The sequence below is a fragment of the Phalangium opilio genome, unplaced genomic scaffold, assembly GCF_054372755.1.
Source record: "Phalangium opilio isolate 3A_F unplaced genomic scaffold, DU_Popi_V2 ptg000002l_1, whole genome shotgun sequence".
NCBI lineage: Eukaryota > Metazoa > Arthropoda > Arachnida > Opiliones > Phalangiidae > Phalangium > Phalangium opilio.
Genome location: NW_028324144.1, coordinates 6,688,261 through 6,713,070, shown reverse-complemented (window position 1 = coordinate 6,713,070; position 24,810 = coordinate 6,688,261). Strand labels below are relative to the sequence as shown.

General features: G+C 35.4%; 1 protein-coding gene across 2 annotated transcripts in view; it reads left to right on the top strand.

Moving 5' to 3' along the window:
* The window catches only part of LOC149718471 (cell adhesion molecule Dscam1-like), a 189,354-nt gene that overhangs the window by 114,072 nt on the left and 50,472 nt on the right, over nucleotides 1–24,810 (top strand). For both annotated transcript variants that reach the window (XM_089847499.1, XM_089847431.1), the window contains exons 12-13: nucleotides 2,490–2,663; nucleotides 3,844–3,991. In XM_089847499.1, coding sequence (XP_089703625.1) covers nucleotides 2,490–2,663; nucleotides 3,844–3,991 — 322 coding nt within the window. The remainder of the gene's footprint in view (nucleotides 1–2,489; nucleotides 2,664–3,843; nucleotides 3,992–24,810) is intronic.

Sequence of the window (24,810 nt, the reverse complement as noted above, 5' to 3'; positions counted from 1 at the left end):
AAAGTATACTGATCATTTTCAAAGCGAAACACAAATTTAAAATGATTTAATGATAATAACTGAAATAGTAACGAGAGAAAATAAACAAACAAATATGTAAATGATACAATATACTCAACCCTTGAAAATTTTACAACATAATTTCAATGTCGCATCGAATTCAACAAACATTTTGATTCTTGGACACATTTTAGTCCTAATACTGCTTCAGTGGTGCCGAATTACAGAACTACAGTTAGTTCAGAACATAAATTTAACATTTTAGTTCTCCACAATCCCCACCAGATTATAGTAAATTAATACTACGCCATTGAATCCTTGCAGGCCTCGACAACAAGTACAAATTAAATATCCTAACACTCTATCATTATCCGTTACGTTTAATTACAAGATTTCAATTAATTCCTGCAAAAATTTAGTGTTAACGGTTTGATATTTTCAACGGAAGTAAAGTTAATAAAGGTATTAAAAAAGTCAGAACGTCAAATTTAATGGTAGAAAATTATTTAAAAATTCAACCCACATCCTAAATTTATCTTTAATACATGATCACCTGAATGTAGGATATGGAGTAAAGTAGAGCCGATGCCGTCGTCCTATTTTTGGGTTGTCGGTTGTCAATAACTTGCCGATCGGCCCTGCAGGAGCCAGAGCTCTGGCAATATTGGAGACCGCGCACTTTTGAAAGGTTTTTAATATCAATATTTGCATAGTAGCCGTCGAATAAAAAAACGTAAAGAGTGACGGTATATTTTATTGCTTTCTTGAAGAATAGAGTCGCCTTTTACACGAACCAGAAAATCCAGACCAAAATATCCTTAAAGACATTTAAGAAACCATTAACGTGGCTAGCATTAAAATTTAATGGGCAAACTCGGGATTTTCCTGCCAATAGATCTCTCTTTACAAACTCATTTAATCCTTAATGAAAGGAACTTTTATTATTTTTAAAGATGAAACTATACTTCTTTTCATTCTTTGATCGATATGTTAAACAAATGAGCTTCTTAAAAGAGATTGCTGCGGCTGTAAAAGCACTCTAATGTTTTATAACTTGAGGAATACGATCGAGTCTTTTAAGTTCGGAAAAGATATTGTATAGTTCAATCGAGGTAAATATGAATGCTTAAAATAACCCATATACCGAAACGATGTCTGCGGTGTACTCGTGTACCGCTGCTGAACTCGAGGCAATAATTAATGTTGTAATGTTCAGTTGGATCACTATGATAATAAGGATCCAATCTAATCTATCTGAATGTAAGGTTTTACAGCCTTTTGCTTGAATTTGAAATTAGCACCTTCGACCAATCTACTTGTTAAAGGAATAGCGACATTGTTTAAAATTATCTCAAATCTAAAGAAAACCATACTTTTTTGAGAGTTTAAATTCATTTGATTTCAAAAATATGCTTGATCAATATTTAAATATGAGGGAAAACACAAAAAAAAAACACTTCGAAAACTTGGAATTTGGAGGGCAAAAGCAAATTTGCGGAGGACATGTTTGGCGGGTTTTTCTCCTTAATACGTCACTCACGGCATCTCGCGGAAAAGCCAAGCGATAGCGCCCGAGACTAGTGAGTCTACTAATGCCGCGTGAATCTGAATAAAATAGGCTTAACACGGCGACACTAACAGACATCACGTGAGCGACAACTATAGAGAAAGTTTCCCTTACTACGTCATCAAACGAAACAAAATTTTAACTAGGCTTTTTCCAAAGACAAAACTTCGATTGCAATTTTATATTTTGCTACGAAACCAAATAAATAAGTAAACATGTCATAATAAACTAGATTTTTCAAGCATTTTAAGTTTGTGCATGACGAAAGTTATGTCACTAACACTTTAACAAAATTTCCGTGGCACACTGGCCACTACATGTCGAATGATATTTTGCGCTATAGATTTGATAAAAATTTGGCGCGATGTGACAATCATGTCGCAAGATACTGAGCATATCAAGTACTTTTTGTTAATAATAAGGCAGGGCGGTACTAATTTCAAATTATTTATAATTTTTCAAAGTGATTTCAATTTTACAATAATTTGAAGGTATTTTCTGGATCCAGATTGGTCTTACAACTTGTAGAACAATCGATAAAAACTCACTTGGTTCTACTTTTCACCCTCCATTTAAATGAAACTTATTAAAAACTTTCAATTTATATGCAGTCAAGGATACACGAGTTACCAGTGTAGTTTTCAGTTTCCTCACTTTCTCTAAGTTAAAATGTTCTTACGTTTCAATTCTTGAGTAATGGATGTTTTCTAAACGCGAGAGACCGCCGATAAATTTCACGCGTCTTTCCATGGCCCAGTCTTTTATCGATGACACGAGAAGAACCAAATATCCATCAGCAAGAGACTGCTACCCATCAGTGGTTACAAATGACTTCTCTTTATCTTTTGTTTCAGTTTTTTTTTCCAAGTGATGAATTTCTTATTTGTTTCCTAAAAGTGACTTTTTTATTTTTCTTCTTTAGGCACTTCGTCAACAAATTTCAGTTTTGTGTACTCGAGTTCGCGGATACAACAGTTCTCCAATGGGACGTTGCTAATTCGAGAGAGTGAAGTTTCTGATCATGGACAATATCTATGTACTGCCAATAACGGAATTGGAACTGGGATACAAGCCGTGATTCATGTCAAGATTTATGGTAAATTTCAATTTAAAGCATATTTGATAGACTCTGAATTGAATGAGCTTTAACGTTCTGTATTTATGCGCCTTGGCTTTATATATTTTATCATTTGCTCTTGAACAAAACTAAGTTAGAATTTGCAATAGACCAGTTTAGCTTTGTATAAAAAGCCTGCCGCTTCTGATAAAAATTTTCTTGAGGCAAAGAAAAAATACTTTCTTACCACTTCGTCTGACCCTAGGCAAAAGTTAGATATAAATCCAAAAAATGTAATCTCGTGGGAAGCAGATGTGTCATAAAAGGGCTTTGATATTTAGAGTGGGTCAACCGAGTTGATCGAATCCCATGTGATTGACCCTTGAATAGATTGATGTTCAAAATCTTGCCCTTAGGTCACTTATAGTTTAAGAAATTGACCGTAGCGCCTTAGTGGTAATATTTGTTACAATTAAAATTATTAGTAATTTATCTGTAAAACATAGGGTAAAATACCATTTTAGTTGTTTCTATTTATTGGTAAAATTTCCTTATATATAAAAAGAAATAATAAAAAGAATTAATCTAAGCTTAGGTTAGTTTCACGTTATCTTTTGAAAATCAATATTCACGTCTGTTTCAGGCTTCCAAATAAGACAAATCTTCAAGTCTAAAACCATGGTTTAATAATTTGTTGGACCACTTTTTTAATTCAAACCCCTAGCCTCACTGGTCCCAATCACTACTTTAAAAACCCCAACTTAAATACATAGGGGAAAGGGATCATCTGGACCTTGGGGCTAGTTTATTTATTGAAGGCATCAGGGGTAACAAGTCTGAAGGACAAGTTTGGAAAAAATCCTTATTTCGAAGCCCAGTCTCTTAAACAAGAAGTGACTTAAATGGAACCAAATTTATTTTCTGAAACTGTAACCATTTACGCAAAATTACTAATTACCGACTCGAATACTTGTGAGATCAATTTAACTTAATTGGTATTTAAATTGCTTCGAAACTAAATTCCTGATGGGAAAGGCACGTCTTATTTTGCTTGGGATAATTGATATAAATTTATTAGCATAAAATTCTGCTTTTATCGAGCCTTCATTATGCGTGTATTAGCGTGGTAAACGTACTTACCGGCAGTTGGGAACTCGGTGCTGTACATATCCCCCTAAGGAGTTGGTGATTATAATTTTCTTAATCGCTTTCTCATCAGTTCCACCACGGATGACGACAAAGTTCAGAAGCGTCTCCAAGAAAAAAGGGGACGAAGTTGCTCTGCTGTGCGAAGTGTCCGGAGATATTCCAATGTCCGTCACCTGGAGAAGGAACACCGAGCTGATTGACCCCGCCCTGAACAAGAGGTGGGGAGCCACTGAGGGTCGTGACCTTCCTTGCGTAAGCTAATTTTCATAGAGCCGATGATTTAGTCTCTCTCTGGCTTAGAATTAACGGCAAAAAAGTAAAAACACACGAAAACGCGCCGTCTTTTAAATAACACTATTCACCAAATTGCGTGATAAATTAATTATCGGGAGAAACATCGAAAAAAAAGCAATACCTGTTGTTTAATTTCAGATAATTTATCCGGCAACTTCCGATTTATGCCGTTCTGAAAGTTCCAGGTACAGTGATTGTTTTTATGATAAAATAAGCACTGTTTGACGCACAGAATAAGCACGGTATATCACTTAATTTGGCACTGGTAAATCCAGTAATTGAACACGAATTTTAGTAACGTAGCTTTTTCTGAGGATACTATGAAAATTAGCTGAAGTGTTACGAGTGAGTCGTTGTTTTTCTTTTTTGTTTGTTCATTTGTCATTTTAAAACAAGAGTAAATCAAGCCCAAACATTTATCACCACTAGGTAGCCCAGCAGTTTTCTGCCACCACCGAAACTGCAAGGTATATTCGAGCCAAGAGTTTCATCCTCCTTGATTTACTCTTGTATAAACTACCGCAAAATATTATCATTTTCTCAACCCTCTAATTACATAGTTGGCGTTAATCGTAAAAATCGTAATTATGTTTTTAAAATTATATATATGTGTAGGTTGGGTTTCATATAATTATGCGGTTCAGGTGTCAACGAAATACACGAAAGTACCATAATAGAGATAGCAATCGTGCGGTGGTTAATTGATACGTTACTTCTGAAAGGCAAGGGGAATATTTGTAAAAATTAAACGTTAAGTACTAATGATTATAGCAAAGGCAAATTGAAATAACAAAAAGATGAGGTTCTAGGATAGATGAAAGCCTTCCTTAGTGCTCAGTGGTATTCATCCTCCCTAGCTTTTTTTTGTTGACCAATCAGTGATCACGTTTATGAAGTTATATATTCTTCTTTCCTTCGCAAATAGCTCCGCTTTCGGAGCGTATAAATATTTATGGTTCATATTTATTGATCTTTTAGTGCAAACGTGGTGAATGTATTTCGGTGTGTCCGCGTACTCGCGCTAATAACGATGAACGGTTTCTACAGTGAAAATATTTTTTCGTGGAATCCGACACCGCCTCTGTTCTAGTTAACTGCCTAGATTTGTTATATCTATTCACCTTTTATTTTAGTAAACCATTACTTACCGGCTTAAGAAACATTGCTTAAAATTGCGCGTTGAAAACTATATCGAACGATTTGTCAGATAACTAAATTTGATTCCGCCTCTTTTCACTCATTGTAATATTCTGATGTTTAATGAAAGTTTAGACTTACCTGTCTAAGGGTATTCAACTTCCTCAAGTAAGGATTACCAAAATGTGACGTAAAAATCTTGGTTTAAATTTTTAAATATTTGGATTATCTTCGGACAAAGAATAGAAATTTTCTAGTGCTAATATGATGGGTGATGATCTTGAGTACTAAATGCACATTGGGGAAGCTTTTAGTTTTGGCAACCATCTTCGAAAATGGTAGACAGATAACTTACTAAAACTTCGTCGCGCGGTAATATTTTGATTATATTATCCATTACCTTCGTTTACTCTTCGAAATACACCAACTAAACAATTTCGCAACATGGAACCCCTTTAAAGATGATTTTGGTAATCGCATTACTCGAAAAATATATTTAGGAGTTCCTCTATGACTTCATTCTGCTTTATTTTTCACTATTGCACTAAAAATTCACGAGTAAATAAATCCAATATATATTAACTTTTATATAGCCAAGTATAAGTAGCTAAGCACCTGTTCATATATAAAACCCACTATTTGAAACATTTTCAAATACATTTAGACTGATCGATATTGGTTCAAACCTAACTTTTATATGATTTGAACAAGACTTGATTTAGGAAGTGAAGCCGTAACTTCTCAATACATAGTGATCGGCTGTATTCTGTCAGGAAAAAACGTAGGAAGTAGTCTAGAAAAGAAATAAAAGAAGTGAAAGGAAAAAAGCAATAAAGCTTGTTGATGACGATCGCGGAATTACAATGAGATAAAGACGACTCAATCGAATTGGAGAAGTCTGCAATTGCTTCAATGGAATGCCCGTTTTACGTCGATACTCTCAGATATCGGTTCTCTTGTATCTATCGCCTAGGTTCTCGCTTCAACGCCCTTTTGACATCCGCCGATATCCCATTTGCGTGAGAGGCTGTAAAAAGGGGATCCTCCTTTTGTAAAAGAAGGATGAATAGAAATTGAGCTTTCCATTTAGCGGCCCTGCCGTTGAGAATTGAAAATAAAAAAGCTCCGGAATTAGATTTGGATCATTCCCTGCTAGAATTGGATTAATGCAATAATATGTTAAACTATTTAAATAAGTATATTACTAGCGCCATTAAAACTTTCAACTCCGTACTAACGTAACACCAGGCCCGTAGCCACGGGGGGGCACCAGGGGGCAATGCCCCCTCAAAAATATATCCTGCCCCCTCAAATAAGATTTCGGTTTGCCCCTAAATGCCCCCTAAAAATTTTCCAATGCCCCCTTATCAAATGAACTTTTTATTTTGGTACACAAATATTAGAACTATTTAGAATGTATATCAACATATTTTAGACTTTATTGGCTTTATCTGTGTATATTCCTGATACACTTGAATTTTTTTTAGCTTTTGTCGTTATCCTTGATATATATCGCTGGTTTTGTCATCCAGGACCAAAATATTATGTCGGGGTACAGCGAGGGGTCGGGCGTTTTGGAAAAAGTGTTCGGGATTTCGAAATCCAATTTGGTTTCTTCGGATTCCGTTTGATTTCAGAATTCGATAAAATGCAATGAATTTCATCGAATTTTGAGATTTTTCCCATGATTCCGTCGGATTTTGCTATTTTTCTCGTTATTTCGACGGATTTTGCGATATTTCCATTGATGTCGTTGGATTTTGAGATTTGTTACGTGATATCCTCGGATTTTGAGAATTTCCCCTTGATTTCGCCGGATTTTGTGATTTCTTTGGATTTTGGATTTCGTGAATTTTGTAATGGATTTCACGATTTCTTTACTGATTTAGTGATTTCGCTTCTGATTTCGTGATTTTTATGTTGATTTCGTGATTTCTTAGTTGATTTTGTGTTTTTTTCCTGATTTTATGATTTCTTTAATGATTTTGTGATTTCGTTGCTGATTTTTTATTTGATTTCAAAATCAGCATTGATTTCGGATTTCTTAAGTTGGATTTCACGGGTAGCGTACGGGAATTAATGAATGACCGACCCCTCGGGGTACAGACTTACATTTGACGCCTCAACAGCGACTTGCGAAGTAGCGAGGCAAGCTTTTCTTGCCCTACTCGCGTATTTTCACTTTAACGACGAGCTATGTCACTTGAAAGAAAGTGAAACTTAACTTCCCTAGCCTACGAAAAAGATGACTTGAAATTTAGATTTAGAATTGTTTATTAACAATTTATTTTTTTTAAACTTTTTAAAAAAAGTTTGATTTTCAATTGTTAAATGAGTGTCAATAATGAAATACCTGCGGAAATATTTATTGTCTGACATTTTGATATTTATGTTATTCTACAAAAAAAAATTCCATTTGCCATGCCCCCTCACAGAAAAATACTGCCCCCTCTGCGTAACGTTTCTGGCTACGGGCCTGCGTAACACTATATACTTTTCATAAGCGAAAGACAACACGATTAGGCGCATCTTCTAAGTGTTTCTGATAAGTCTGCCTTAAATTAGGGGGATGTTCTTTAGACGATTTTGAGTCGAAAATGTTCTATGAAATTTTTGCGTCCAGACCACGGTTTTCAAGTTAAAATTAGAGTATTTTACGGATGGCCCCTTATATTTAATTAAGAAACTGAAAGACAGTGCTATTTTAATTAAGGGGTTATCCCTAAAACACTCAAATCATAACTCGAAAACAGTGGCCCGAATGGCAAATTGTCACGGAGCATTACTCTGTTAGCGCTTCACTATTTGCCAAGTCTTGCTTGTGGGTTTTTGTCCCACGTCAATACAATCAAGGTTTGAGGGTTAATTGCTGAGGATTAAATGCCAAACAGTTATAGAATTCACCCCACGGTGCGATGCCCACTTGAAGTATGATGAGCAGGAGTATGAACCAAAATGGTGAGTCTGGGAAGAATCGTGTAACATAACCAGGAGCAGATGACAAAGGAGTCTCGGACCCCAGCTTCCACAATGTAGAGGGCAATGGGACCCGCGTACGTTACAGCTGTAGTGGTATCGTTTGCCATAGAGGCGCTATCAGACAGAATAGCAGACGATGCTTTTGGTGGATTATATTTGGCACCAAAGGCTGCTGGGAATTTTTTTTTGTAATAACGGACTAACGGTGGCTACTGGGGTTCGTCTTATATGTTGGCGACATAAATATACACAATTTAATTACATTATTCAAACAGCTGTAACCGTTGGTGTTAAGATAAAAGATAAGACTACATTTTGTGATTTAAACCTACTGAATAGTCAAAGTACGTCCAAACTAGCAGAGAAACACATCAAAAGCCAGGTAAGCCAAGGCTTAGTTAACAATTTGTGCCCACGGGAATGATTGGACTCTGGTTTTCAAAAGATGAATGCAAGGTTTTAAAAGATGCCGAAACACAATGTTATATATGTGTTTTAGGGCCAAAATATTCCGTATTGCTTTTGTATTAATTGACTGCTACAAGAGGTTGGAAAACGATATCACTATATCTTACTTTTTTGGTTTTAAAAAATCGTGAGTGATTTCTTTTCCCAACCTCTTGTAGCTATCAATTTATTCCAGAAGAAATTTAGAAAAAAACATATTTTAGTTTTTTAATAGTGTACATACGTTACTCCCTGGGCTTTTCATTATCAATTTTAGTCCCAAAAATGACTAAGACGCCGTTGAAATCCATTTTTTAACTCTAATACTCGTTAAGCCTATACTAATTATAAGCAGACGATACGTATTTATAAATAGAGGCTCCAGACGCGATTTCCCAGATCTCCTTTCGAGACTTTGCAGCCACGCTATTGGTTGGAAAATAAAGCTCAAATTTCCTACGAGAGGTGGCACTGGCGTAATGGTTTTGGTTAATAATCGTGACGTTCGCGGATCCCATTGCCCTCTACATTATGGAAGCTAGCGTCCGAGACTCCTTTGTCATCTGCTCCTGACATAACTAAAGTACTAATAGGATACACAGTTCCACACTTCTTCTATTATCCCCTTCTGATAATACATGTTGGAAGTGTCCTACTTCTTTGAAATATTTTATAACCTTATGCATCTATTGATTGCCTTATAAGGGATTTATACGCTGGTGCTGGGCGGAATTGGGTGTCGAAAGAGGACTTATCTTCGTAAATCGAGGCGAATGAGTTTAGTGAAACGTAACAAGGACCTTATTCGATTTTCCTTATTTCACTGGTTCTCGCGTTGTTCTCCTAATCTTAGATAATAGAGTCAAGGAAGATAAATGTATGCCAGATAAATGTTTAATTTATGGCGGTTTAATTCCAACGAGGAAATCATTAGATTAGTTTTGAAGTTAAAGGGATCTACGCTATTAAATAATATATTTTTATTTGTTTTGGGACTGATTAAATTTATAGCGCTGTTAGTGTAAGGGATAATTGATTTAAACTTGAACAAACTGATCCCATTATTAAAGATTAAGGTGTTTAAAAATGATGATTATTTTATTGTTTATTCTGAATGAAGGAAGAAGAAAATTGTTTTAGAAAGGTAGAAGTTCGTAAATAATTTATTTCTCTTCTACTGTTTAAGCCTTTGCCGATAAGAAACAAATCTATAAGTTCGGGCTCTTTTCAAGGGTTCAAATAATAAAAGGCGAAGACATTCCCTTATGGAATAGGAGAGATTACGAGATCAAAGATATGATTTTCTTATTATGAAATTATTGAAGAAAAAAGAAGACTCAAAAATACAACAAAAATAGAAAGAGTTCAGTCAGTCACCCATCGTCTGCGTAGGTTCACCAATTTAGCCTGGAAACTTTTTGTAGTCCTTTCTCTTTAGTCTTCTAAAATTTCCTCCAATCCTCTTAAAGTTCAAACCTAATTATGGCAAAAACAAAGGACAAAACATCAATCGCTGAATGTTGTGATTAAATAGAACGTTTTAAGAAACTAACCAAAAGTATTGTACGACAACATGTAGCAAACCTTATTTAAGTCTTATATTTTAAATTCACAAGAACTTTAAGAAATTAAAACTAGTTTGTATATTTACTCGGAAAGAATTCTACACAGTAATTGGCTGAAATACAAAGTCACGGATTGGATAATATTTTTTTTGTCGTCTGCTTTATGGTTAGGGCGCGTTAACTACTTTCTTTTGTTTTGAAAGCTATACTGCTAAGAGCGTTTAATTAATCAGTACGTATTAATCAACGATTGTAAAGGAAATAATACTCGTTTTGGATCACCAAACAAGCCAAATTTAAGACAAATTAAATATTGTTTAATAATATGAATTGAGGAAGGAGTAGAGCTATTGAGCAAAGGCTTAATTTTCTCTGGTCTGTTAGTATTAGTAATTGGTTATTGTGCATACATTCTAGCAAAAAACTATCAATTTTTAATTAGTTTGAATATCTATAATTAAATTAAAACATTAGGTTAGTAACCGTTAGTTAAATTAAAACATTACAAACCTTCACAGGCTTTCAACCGACAAAAATACAAAAAAAACACTGCATAAGCAGACGACAGAGATGACGTCAAGACGCCGGAAATAGAAAGTCAGAAATTATAGGCACTCTAGAAACCCTACTCTTCCACTCCTTATGTGTAAAATTCTCTCTGATTTACTTTTCTCTAGTTAAACTTGAAAGATCTTACATTTTGAGCTCTAGACGTTTACGTACACGTTTTTATGTCAATTTCTGAAACTTTCTATTATAAAATTTCCACACTTATACACCTAATTTTCTGCACGGAGAATTATCGCATCAAATTCTTTCGACTCTTTATAACCCTTCAATTTATTATTAGACGCGTTTTATTTTCACTTTAGGGTAGATTTCATTTTTTACTAGTAAAATAAAATACATCTTGTACAATCCCTCCAGAGCACTTTTGGAACATAAAATTGAGAAACATTTCGAACAAGAAAAGATAAGACGTGACTTTCAAACCGTCCCAAAGCTTAGTAAGTTGAGGTTGTTTGATACAGAATGGGACAACCTTGATTACGCTAAAAAAGACATCGCTTAGAAATTGCTAGCATGCAGTTGCTTCCATTTTAAAATGGCCACTAGCAGGGTTGTTAATTTTTTTATTTAAATCGGATTTTTTTATTTGAATTTTTATTGATTTATTTGATTTTTATTTAACTTCTTGTTAAAACCTGAAAACTTTTGAGTCAAAATTAACCAAATGCTAAATAATCATGACATTTACGCAGCTATTAGAAATTTTCTACTGAGTTATTCTTATCGTTACTATACAAATGCTTGTACAAAAAGACTAGCTTGACCGCTATTTCATTTCCTATCCTATTTCTAATCTTACTCCAGTAAAAATTTACCACATGAGTGGCAAGAAAAACTGAGGTTCTGTGGAAAACTTAAACTGAAATATGCCAAAACCATGATTATCTTTAATTAGAGCGCTTTCCTAGTTAAGTTTCTTAAACTATTTCTTGAAATCTTAAAAAAACATTCTTTTAAAAAATAAATAAATATTAGATTTTAATCAAATGATTTATATTAAAAATCGCTTGATTTAAAAAACCCTGGTCACTTGTAATTGTTACTAGATATCCTCTCTCAACGTATGGAGAATTCAGGTGAAAACTTATTATTGACCTAACCCTTAAAAAATAACCCTGTAGTAAGTAGGTAGAAGTTCCTTTAGGCAACCCTTACTGTACGCAATAAAGTGTCATCAAGTTCGATTTGATCCCAGAAAGAAGGAATGAAAAAGTAAAAAGAGAGAGATAAAAAAAGTGAAATAGGCCCGAAGTCATAGAATCGAAACTATCCCGGCGTGCAGTGGGAGAAAAGAAATCAAGTTTTATATACTCTTTCAATCAATAGAAAACCGTAGGGACGCTGTAACCTAGCAGGAACGTCATTCCAAAGTCAATATCAAGCTACTCTTCAGTACCCAGTCTGCCTGAAAGAAATATATACTCCTATAATATGGTTATATCATGTATGTATGTATAAAGCTCCCCCCATAAAAATGAAAGGGGGTGCGGATAAATTTTTCCCAAAGCAGACATCCTTTTTTATAGACTAAAGTTAGCCTTCGATTTGGGGTCAAAAGGGAATCCTTCCAGAAGGGTATGATGCACGAAAGTTAAGCCTGGTTTTCAAGGAGGCTCGGAAATCTAGCCCGAACGGAGCGAATATTCGCAGAAGAAAGTTTTCGAAAGGTCGAAACGAAAAGTGTCTTTTCGCGCAACTATAGGATTTAGCTATCATTTTTGCAGCCAATCATAGGCCTGGATTTTATAATGAGATAAATGATAGTCTACTTATATATAGACGTTTCATCATTCATGACGTCATACAATCCAGACTTGTGATTGGCTGCGAAAAATTTGAGCTCGTTCCTAGTCGCGCGAAAATATACTTTTCGTTTCGGCCGGCCGAAATTTTCGGCTGGTGGCATGTTTTCGCTATATTTTTCCGCAATTTCTGCCCCGTGAAAACCGTGCTTAACACTGCCAGTCTTATTTCTTCAGTCCTTGAAAATTATTAGACGAGAAACTAACTTCAATGGAAGCTATTGATGGATTTCTGAATCAAAAGTAATGTTGTTACATCTATATTTAGTACAATATGGCGTTTTACCCAAAATATTTCTCATAATATTCTGGGAATAGCGAAATAAAATACAACATACATTATCCGTGGAAGGAAGAAAGAAACAATTTTAAGGAGAGTGAAAAACAATAAAATTCTATTAGTTCTAATTGTTAAAAGAAAAAGTTTATTTTTGATCATAAAGGTTATTTACATTTCTGTCCTATATTTTTTAAGATGGCAACGGATTAGAAAAATCTTTTTCAGTGCTTGCCTGTTACGACCCTGCAAAATGTCAGCCTTAAGAAGATTGGGTTGGCGATGGTTATCAATCAGTCAGCCAGTTTGACTTAAATGGATTTTGGTTTTTGAACAGGAAAGAAATTTTAAGTGTATAATGTGTACGTAGTCCAAAACATTAGAAACGAGACCTGTTTCTTATCGACTTAAAATGGTGATTTTTAAAAAATCCTAAAATTAAGCGTGGTCGGTAAACCTTCAACAATATGCGGCAGCCTGTTGGTTTTTGACTAGGAAATGAACAAATGGCTTTTGTTAGGTCCTGTAGTGAGTTACTTTTAAAGTTGATATAAATTCTAACCAATCATGAATGAACAGGTTTTTGAGCCACATTGAAAATTGTAAAAACATCTTCTAAACTGCGTTCAATAAGAGTAATCGAGTTAAAACCGGATTTTGCGAAAATGGCAGCAGTACAATTAAGCGTGCAAAGTACCAGGGCTTTACTGAACTTGAATTTTCTTAGAGATAAATAAGACCAACTTTAAAAATTAAAATTAGAAAGATTCTCGCATAATCAGCTGGTTTCAAGACAATTAAATCGGTAGTACCATTAAATCAGCAAGGCCATTTGTGATAATTGGTAAATATATTTTTTCGCCAAACTGAGAACTAAGCCTTTAACGTCGCGCTATCCAAACAAACCCCGGCCATTTTCTTGGTGACCGCGTGAGATCAAAATCCAAAAAACAAAAATCCCGTTCAGTGGTGACTTAGCGGACTCATCGGTGAGCTCTGGTGAACGCAGCCATAGTAAGAAAATTGGTTTCAATTGTAAATTTATTTCCTTATTTTTATTTTACACGGAATTTTAATTCCGGTAAAATTTAAGAAACGGCACCAAAACCCCTGTCCCTGTCCCTGTCCCTGTGCCGGACGCGTCCGCGAAACGAACGCTTACGATAAGAGAGGGAAACCGGTCGCGTCCGCGAAACGTACGCTTACGATGAGAGAGAGAGATCGCTAGCGTACGCGGTGGCGATACGAAGCTCCGCATAGAGAGAGAACTGCCTGCCTGGTATATAAGTGAGAGGGGGAAGAGGCAGAGGGGGCATCCCGCTCGGAGAGAGAGGAAAGAAAGGTAGTTTAAATCTCGCGGGCTTTTTTGAGTGAAGGGAAACAAGATGATAATTTTCGTGCACTACTGCACTTTGTGCGCGTGATACATCAGAGATTATGCTGGATGGTTAGGTTAGGTTTCGTAAAATAGAGGGGACGCTTTACGGTCATAGTGATTTCTGGTTTAGGGGATCCAGGATTTTGTTTAAATACATTATTTGATTCGTATGGTTTTTAAAAATTATACTTTAGTGGGGTGCACAATTTAGTTTCATTAATATTATTTGAAATGTGACGTTATTAGAAATTAAAGGGATACACGATTGTGTTTCAGAAATGTTTTTAGTTGTACGATTTATTGGAGATCAACTATACGGGGGGTCACGTGAGCCGTGTAAAATTACTATTAAGGCCCAGCCCTTGGGCCATCTTGTTTCTTAGGAAAATGAGTAAAATATTTTTTTCGCGATCCTTTTCGGTGCAGCTTTTTATCGTTGTAATTGAAACGTTGTTTTTTAGGGCCTATAGATACAAGTTTTTGTTTTCTTCATCCATATAGTGAGGCTTTACAATCTAGGAAGAAGGTTTCTTTTCATCCGCTTCGTTAAGCGTGGCTAACTCACTTAGTTTTCTATGGTGATAAAATGGAGAATATAGGTATTGGAGCTAGATGTAACGAGCGAACGTATCTAGACTCCGAAAAAGCTTCGTTATACCATAAGTTCATGAGATAAGTTTGTCACTAGTTATACTAAGAGCTTGTCATAGATTCTCGTAAAACGACGCCATGTTATTAGGCGCTGTCAAAGGCTTAGTACAGACTAAACAGGAAGATGGATCTAGCTCTCAGTAAGTCTGTAGCATTTCGAAGTACTGTCACTGGTTACTGAGAGCTTGTTATGAAGTGACTTGGATGAAACGTCATAGAGTCTCGTAAAGCGACGCTTGGTGAGGTGCTGTTAAAGGCTTAGGACAAACTACATATGAAGATGGACTGCAAAACCGCGTGTAGTCAATTCTCGCTTAGTAAGTCTCTAGCATTACGAATTATAGGTCGCGTCATACTTATGGAACATACCATATAAATGTATGAGCATTCTCCGTGCCAGCGAAATAGGAAATGAAACCGACGATCATTGGTCCAAATAAGAGAAGGAAGTCTTTTTATCACAATCGTTTCGTTCTTTTTTCTTTTTCTTTTTTACACCGTGGCTAGCTGTATCTCCACTTTTCTTTCTCCTCTTTTAACCGTTCTTTGGCTGAAGTTCTAATACCTTATCAAAGGAAATAGTCAGAAAAGACGATGAAAGGAAACTGTTATTAAGCGGTGTTTCAAAGCGATGTTAAAATAGAAGGAATAGTAATGATCCCATCTTTTCAAACCGCGAAAATTAAACCTAATCCTACATGAAAGGGGAATAAGCTACGGCGTCTTCCATAAACTTTTAAGGAACTAAGTATAATTATCATGTTTGAACTCGCCGCCACGTATTTGGAATTAGTTAAGTTCCGAAGAACAATTTGGAAATGATGAGCGAAAATCTTGACTGCTTGTCTTTTTTCAAAGTGGCGTTTACATTGGACACTTTGAAACCGTTATATAAGTAATAATTGGATTTTCCTTTATAATATCTCTTACAATCTTTTAAAATCAAAATGAAACATTTTGACGTTTCGAAAACGGTTATAATGTGTCTAGTGTAAACGCCGCTGAAGTTAAGAAGTATTTCTCTCTCAAGTTGCTGTCCTATAAGAATTAGTCGATACTAACAATTTCCTTCAAATCCTTGCATGTTTCAATAGAAATTATCTTGGTAGGCCTATATCAGAAATTAACCTTTTCACCTTTCTATCTCACTTTATCCAAAGAGCGCATATAAAGTAGGAGTAGAAGCTAGTAGCTTTGTCAAGCAGTATTAGGAGTTTAAGAGTTCTAGATTTTCCTTTTTAGTTATTTATTTGTTTAATTTTCAGGTAATATCCATATCCCAATTAGAGGGTAGAGGAAGTTGTGCGCTGAAAGGGAAATTTTCATAAAGAAAACTCTCGGGAGCAGCGTTCGATTCCTCTCCTTTATAACCTCTTTTCTTTATCGATAAAACAGAAATTTAGAGGGTGAAACATTTCTACAGGGGCTAATTGAAAATACATGTAACTATGTACCCCTATATGTTACCTTTTCCTAAGGTCTTCTTTCGCCACTCTAGCAAAACCAAACTCAGTTAAAGCCTTTATCTGTTAATTTTTCTACTAAAAACTTATTGTATTATTTTCGGTTTATATATAATAGGAAGGCTCAGAATGAAAGTTATGTATTATCAATCGAGCAAATGAGAGCCCTGGTAGAAAACATCACAGAAACAGGAAGGAAATTTAATTACAGTTTACATTAGTTCTTGTTTTAAGGACAGTTTTCTTTTTATTTTATTTTACTTTTGCTCTTTCCGCGAATTATTATATTAGTTTGCCAGCGGCAAATAAATTGGTCCCCAATATAATGGAAACAAGCTGAAGCAAAACCCTACATCGGGGGTCAGGTCTTTATAACAAATTAATTTCTACGGTTTGTAACCGCAGGCGGAATCCACTAATTTTTGTCACTGTTTATATCTAAAAAAACCACCCTTATAAATTAAGGGCAGTATAAAAGTAAATTTCCAGACTGAATGAAGACCAACGCCAAGCGCCCTAACCACTTTATCTAGAAAATTGAAACTTTGGCAGGGACGTACTCTTGAAATGTTTCCCAATCCATCACCATCTTGAAAAATGGATCCAAAAGTTTCTTAATGGAATAACATTCGCGCTTTAAACGATTTCACTAATATTTAGTGCAATGATTCCCTATATCCAATAGATGGGCTTAAACTTTTCACGGACGTTACTCTTAAAATATTTCCCAATCCGCCACCATCTTGGAAAATGGATACAAAAGTGTAGAAAACTTTCTCAATGGAGTAACATCCGCGCGCTTTGTCGCCATGTTTAAATATGGCGGTGCGATATGACGGATAATGCCGGGTGCTTTTACTGCTAGTAAGCAATAAGTTTAATAAATCTCTTAATTACGACCTTTAATATTTCCCTGATGATACGAGAGCTGGTCCGTCAGTTTAGATGCTGGAGAAAGAGAAATTGAAATTTTATTTTAACCAATTTCAGAATAAATAAACCTAATCTACCCTGGATTAAGCTATATTCAGAGTAAAAAGTGCTAACTAGAACGCTTAATCCATAAATCAACAATTATATAAAAGACTTTCACTGATACTTCAAAGAAGAGCATCTATTTGCATTATTGATCGACAGAATTGAAAAGTTATAGGATAAACACAAGGTTGAATTTAAAAACTTTTGCAAAAATTTATTATGAACTACCCTTAGCATTATCTTTCAGTTTCTTAATTAAATTTAAGGGGTCATCCTTAGAATACTTCAATCTAACCTGAAAATGGTGGCCAGGTCGGCATAATAACATAGAGAATTTACAATTCAAAATAGCTCTTTTTACATCCCCTTAATTTATGACAGACTTATCAGAAACACCCACCTTCTACCACATCTTAAAGTGTCATTGCTAATTCTAAGTGTTCCACCTATGTTTTCATTGCTCTATACAAAATAGTTTTCTATATGAGATACACTTTAGCCTATAAGCAATAAACAGCAAAGTTTTTGTAAAACCATAAAAATAATGCAAATTCTACAATGGTAGCGTATTGCTGAACCTCAAAAACACGGCTTCTTACCAGTTTCATATGCGTTTTGAGGTCCGTATAAACGAGTACAATTCTCTTTTTAATATCATACTGTTCTATAGAAGCGAGCGAGCGAAGGCTTCTCCGAGGCCAAACCATTTTCGAGAATTAAGGAGAACAGAAAGTTTTACGTTATTCCGGCAATCGTAAAAGCATGCCCTTGTCGTCCGCAATTAGATTAGCCTCGATTAAGAAACAGCGTTTTATTATTCAAAACAGAAACCACGCCAATGTTTATGCCAAAGTGCACGTACCTACCTAAGAAATGCGGGAAGAAGAAGAATAAGAATTTATATTTCTACTTCATACGGTAAAAGCCTAATGAATAGGAATTGCCTGAAACTTATTCCCTTTAAATGGTTTGGAAACTTTGGAAGTTATAAAATTTACTCTCGCATTCTTCGGGCTCTTGATTCGCCCTAAATAACGTTTGCAACATCTGCTCTTTTCGACCGTAATGGAATTTTGCCCTTGCAAAGGCAATAATCAGTTCTGGGTTTTTATGAAAGTTAGGTCCTTTTGAAATTTAAGTCGAGAATTGGGACCTTCCCTTATTTGGTGCAAGTAAGAAAGATTGTTAAGTTTCAATATAAATAAAACTTCCATTTACTAATTAGTTTTCCTATGCCTATTAGCTTGACACACAAAATTTGGTCAGATTTCTTACTAGAATCTAGTCTATACTCTTGGAAATTTTAAATATTTTCGCTTTTGTCAACGCTGTACGTTTGGTGCGGTCTACTAACAGGGGGACTACAAAATGACGTCATAGCCAGTAGTGCTTAAATTAATTGAAATACTATTTATAATGAAGAACCATCGGTGTCATATATATTTATAAAGGCTGATTTTCAATCAATATCATAATTTTTTTATTCGTCATGACAATAAATTAATGAGATAATTCGCCCAATTTACAGTACTGGAGAAAAAAATCATTGGATTTGCTTGATTAATTTGTAGTTGTAGTGTTATTGAAATAGAGGCGCAGAAGCCAGAAACTAAAATCATATGCATCGATGGTTTGCCGACCCCTGCGAACCTAAAGGCAAGAACCAATAGCTTTATTTTTTATCCTGGGCAATAGCTTTCCATCGATACCTCATTTGTCCGAATAGGATTCGGAGGTACCCGTGATGAGGAGTTTCCGTACAAAAGTAAAAAATAGCGTCCGAATACAACAAAATTAATATATTAATGGAATGAGATCTAAAAATATTGAAATTGTTAGCCGACATGTACACTGTCATTGTGAAGTTCCTCCGTCCATGAGTGGCGTAGGCGCACAATCCCGGGAAAGCAGTTACCCTTTAAAAGCCAGGTTTCTATTATAGCATAGCAACATAAATTTATCTTGCTTAATATATTTTGGCCTTGTTGATAGAGCTATGGCTTTTTGCACCTACGAAATCCGGGAAAATATACGCCCTTATTTCAATTTTTGTGTAAGGCTTCGTCTGTTTTCGGTTATGCAGGCTTATTTTATAATACACAGGGTGTTTTCGAAAAGTCTGTTAGAACTTATGGAGGGTGCTCTTTGGGCGATTTCGAGTCGAATATGTTTTATGACATTTGGTCGTCTCTTCATTTTTTGATTTGCATTTTTTACGATGACCCCTTAGCTAAATTAGGAAACTGAAAGGCAATGCTAATTAAATTTAAGGGATAATAACTTGAAAAAAGTGGCTAGAACGGAAAAATGTCATAGAACATTTTCAACCTCCATAATTTTGGACAGATCCTACTCAGAAACACTCAGTATACACATACTTGATGTATGTCGATGGCCCATTGCCCTTATCTAGGACATCTATTATTGGCAGCGAATTTATGTTCCCAGACTTTCAAAGTCTCTATAGTGACGGCAAAAATAGACGGAATTACAAAAATATACTTCTCTTAAAGGGAGTCTATTTATAATCACTGAAATTTGTACAACTTTTGTTAATTCGGTAGGTAGGTACATCAAAACATTATCAGATACGATCTTTTCTCATTGAAACGAACATTTCCGAAGTTTAATCAATAAATATTAGAAATCATTTCTATGTATTGGGAAATAATTTTTAAGAAATTCTCTGACTTTCTATCCACTTAGAGAATAGTACATGGGAGGATTTAATACTGGGACATGTGCCTGAAGCGGAATCCGTCGGTTTGTTTAAAACTGAACTCCCACTTTTCTTTTATTCCAAACATATTTCGGTTCCATCGGACAGAATTTCAGTTTTCTTTTCATTCCCGTAACTGCTTTGAACTGCACTAATAAGGCGGGATGGGGTGGCGTAGTGGCTATTGTTTTCGCCTGGCAACAAGAATGTCCCTGGTTAGATCCTGGCCGGTGGCACTGTGTGAAAAGGCCAGGTACGATCTCTTCTGCGTAAGGAGTTTGCCAGTTCTCTCCCCACTTGTTAAAGGAGTTTTCTTCCGCGGTCTTACGCGGATTCTCCCATCCATCAAAAATTGTCTAGGTTAACGGTTAGCTGCGGCTATAGCCACCACCCACTATACATTGCAGAGGGACCCAACTGTAAATAAGGCGAATTCTTAGCGTTGACATCCAAGCCTAGATTATTTGAATTTTTGTTACTAATATTAACGAGAACGAGATTTCAAAAGGGAAAAAATAATACTCAAATCACTTAGAGGTCACTGTCATGTTGTGATTTCCAACGGAGTTTCTGTAGCCGCAAAATTAAGAGAATCGTCCAAGCATTAGATTCCGGCTGATGTAAAACATATCACGCCGCCGTCTAGATTCTCGGCTGAGTTAGATTGAAGCTTATCCGTAATCCAAACATTGACTTTGGCGTTGTATTCACCCTAGAGCGAGTAGACAGAAAACGATAAACGAACTTAATTGCCTATATTTACGAGAAAGACGACACGTCGAGATGAAAATTCGTTACCTATTATTCTGCACTAAATATCAATACGAGACTGGCAAAATAAGTACTGATGTTCGGTAGCTGATAAATACTACCTTTGGAGACATGTAGACAGTCCAACTTTATCCTTCCAAATGGAAAGCATGTTACGCCTTGTAAATTGGTTATTTTGTCGTTCCTAAAATTAAACAGGCACTTATTAGAAAACAGATTAATCTCACAAATTTTAACCAAAACTAAGTTTAAAGCTGGTCGATTCTTTATCGATCGCCTCTTGTAACAACGAACTGCCAAAATTTCGGTACCACTTTTATATTACAGTTTTTTTTTGTCTTAGCTACGTATACCATGATGTATACGTCACGTATACGATGATTGATGTATAGTGGTAGGGTGGATTTTTCTTTGCCCAGTTTATATAGTTTGTCATTGCTCCGTAAACGTTTCAGCGACCAAGGATCATGTATGCAGTAAAGGATAAGAAACACATCAAATTTTGACAAAAACCTGGGTACTCTCCGCTGAAATGAAAACCTATCATCAAAAAGTTCCTGGAACGTTTTCATCCGAAGAGATTGGGCTTAAACATAGGCAACATAATGCCTGTTAAACAGAATTCTGTAAACTGTAGGTACACTCTAAGAAATGGAAGTGTTAAAAAAGTGTTAAAATGGTGTAAACACCGTAAAAACACCCAAAAGAGAGTTTTATTACCTTGAGTTTTTAGGGGCCAAATTAAAGTGTAAATTCGATGTACAATAACACTATTAAAACACCGTTTTGAAATTAAACATGTAAAATTATACTATACTGCGGGTTTCTTAAAAAAGGTCTTTCTTTTTCATTAATGTTTTAATATTAAAGTCAATCCGAGCAGTAAAAAATTATTGAAAAACGTAATTGTTAAACCTTTTTTAAAGATGATATTCATGAAATAATATATTTTTATGCTTTAAATAAAATTAACAAGGAAATTGGTAATCCGACGGTATTGTACATTCATAAAGCACTGCTAAACGTGATAGATGATCCACTCTTAAAAGTGTTAAGCGACACTCTCGCAGTGGCGTCGCTAGGCCTTTTATGGGGGCTATATCGCCTCCAAATTTCAAAGTAATCTGTAAACTATACCAAAAAATTGCTCGTAGCCCCCTAAAATTCTTTAACAATATAGTGTATAAAAATTATAATGAAAAGTGCGTTAAGTTTCATCTTTGTAGATATGAATTTCAATATCAAACAGTAGTGGGGACTAAAAGCAAACGAAAACTTAAACTTACTAAAGACGAGTGAAATTCTTTCATCCACAATTGTCTCATAGTCAATAACTCGGTTCCGTACTCTTTATCAATAAAAGTTTGTATATCTTTAATATACGAATAATAAGATTAAGCCCCCCAAATTTCAAACCCTAGCAACGCTATTGCACTCTTGAAAGTGTTACGCGATACTCTTAAAAGTATTGTGTGACACTAAAAAAACGAGACTAGGTTAGGTACTGGCCTCACAGTAGGGCAATTATTATTATTATTGTTACTATTGGGGAGAGGAGGGCTCACATCCTTGCACCGATGCCAGAGGCATATTGTGGACCCACATATTCAGGCCTTGAAGAGACCTGTGGCCGCGGTGTAGCGTAGAATTCGTTCCACCGTTATGGACTATAGACGCCAGCTTGAGAGGCCAACATGTGGGACACATGCTTTTGTGACATGTCTTATCTTTATTTTGAGAAAAATTAGAGTAGAAAATGGTTTTTTTTTAAATATTTTAGAGTAGATTAGGTCAAACGCGTTTCTGGTGTTCGAAAAACTCTTCGTGAAAAGAGATTGTTAAATTTAACGAGTTCGTCTGTATCTACTGCTGGGATAATATAGCCGCAAAACCAATTTAACACCCGATGCATTTATACTAATTTAAAACTTTCTGCCTTTTCAGAAGTTTATAAGTCGGTGTTAATGACCAACTTATCATGCAGATTCACGCTGAATTTTATGCAGTTTCACATTGCATGAGAGAACTACCCTTGCCTAAAGGGGTATAGCTCTGCATGTTAGAACTCTTCTCTCAAGGTGGAACCTTGCTATGAATATAGCGTTATTCGCGAATAAATCAAACACTCTGAAAGGTGTCATGCGTCACTCTGAAAGGTGTTACGAGACACTCTGAAAGGTTTTATACGACACTCTGAAAAGTTTTATACGACACTCTGAAAGGTTTTATACGACACTCTGAAAGGTTTTATACGACACTCTGAAAGGTGTTATGCGTCACTCAGAAACGTGTTATGCTACACTCTTAAAAACGTTATTTAAACTCGGAAAGGTGCTATTCTACACCTTTTAAGGAATTGCACAACACTCATAAGAGAGTAAAAAATTAACTTTTAGTTCGATATAAGAGTTAAAAAGGTGTTAAACTACACCTCTATTGCACCATTTTATTCTTATCTTTAACACCAATTGCTCAAATAAGTGTTATTAAACACTTTCAGGGGTGTAAATTAACACCTGTAACGGTGTCAAATTTGGACCCATATAAACTACTTTTAAAGGTGTTAAAGCACACCCCAATTTCTTAGAGTGTAATTTAGATATAGCTAAACGTGAAAAAAACGTGTCCCAGGGGGCCGAAACTCGAGGCTATTTAACCCCTTGAAAAGATACCCTCTATTTCTATTCACAAAGAGATTTTAAATTACATTAAGTACGATTACAAAGTAAAAAAGGATCTAAGAACAGTATTTTCCTAAAATCTCTCCATCTGTTAAACGGTTCTTTTTGAGACTGAGTGATATCAGTCAGGTTATCGATCGTAACATACAGAGTGTTTCTTATAAGTATGACGTAAACTAAAGGGTGTGTTCTTTGGATCACACTGAGTGAAAAGTGTCGAAGAAAATGGAGTCCCCAAACATTGGCCCCTTAAACAAGGAAATTGGCACACAGCCTGTTCATCTTGTTTAGACAATTTCAATTGCCTCCAAACTTAGAACATTAATGAGCCTTTATCTAGCAGAAGTGTACCCTTTAATTTATGACATACTTATCAAAAACACCCTGTATACAAGGCAATGTTTTTCGTAAAATATTTATAGGTCTAAATATTTTAGAGAAAATCAAAAGCGAAGTCTACGACATAAATCCAAATTTTGTGTCACTGGGGAAAGACCAGCTGGAAAGGCTTTCAAAAATTAAACTACCTGATATGGTATCTCGATACCATTGACTGGTTAGTATGATCAATCCCACAAAACCCAAAGAATGCTACCACATAAGCAGTATTAGGACCGAATTTTCATTTTGGTGGTAGATATTTTTTTGTAACTAGACAGATGGGAGTGGCTTCTCTTTGGCGCCAACTGACATAACTGCTTTCTTTCTTGTTGACATGGTTTCCAAAAAGCCTAAATCAACTACATTTAACATCTAATATCAAACACAATAAGTAAATGGGGATATCGATCGATCCCTTGTTTTTGAAATAAACAGTATGACGTCGCTAGTCCGTATAATTTCAATAGAACGCGTCGTAACGCTGAACAAGACCGAAAAATGGAACCCAAGTTTAAATGCTCGACCAAACGGGAATTCAGTCGAGGTCGGCGTAAAAGACTTTCGGTCGATCCATTTCTGCCGGGTTTCCGTCGTGTTTTCGGTCGAGTTGGAATCTAGCTTAAGCCCACTTCTCCTTCATTCCTCATTGATAGTACATGATCATTCCAATTATATTTTTTCTCTTTATGATTAGTTACACAAAAAAGACTTTGGACTAAATAGATTAGATTAGTCTTTTCAATCCAATATATTAGTTTCCTCTCCTATTTACTCAAAGAACCTTGTTCAGCCTGTAAAGACCGGTATATGATTTTCCTTAATAAGTGTTTTCATCGCTGACAAACCCATATTTTTTTTTTTAAAAATCTGTCTTTAGCCTATATTTTAAGCAAAACATGTCGATAAATAAATTTACTAGATACGTCAAAAAAAATATAGTCGAA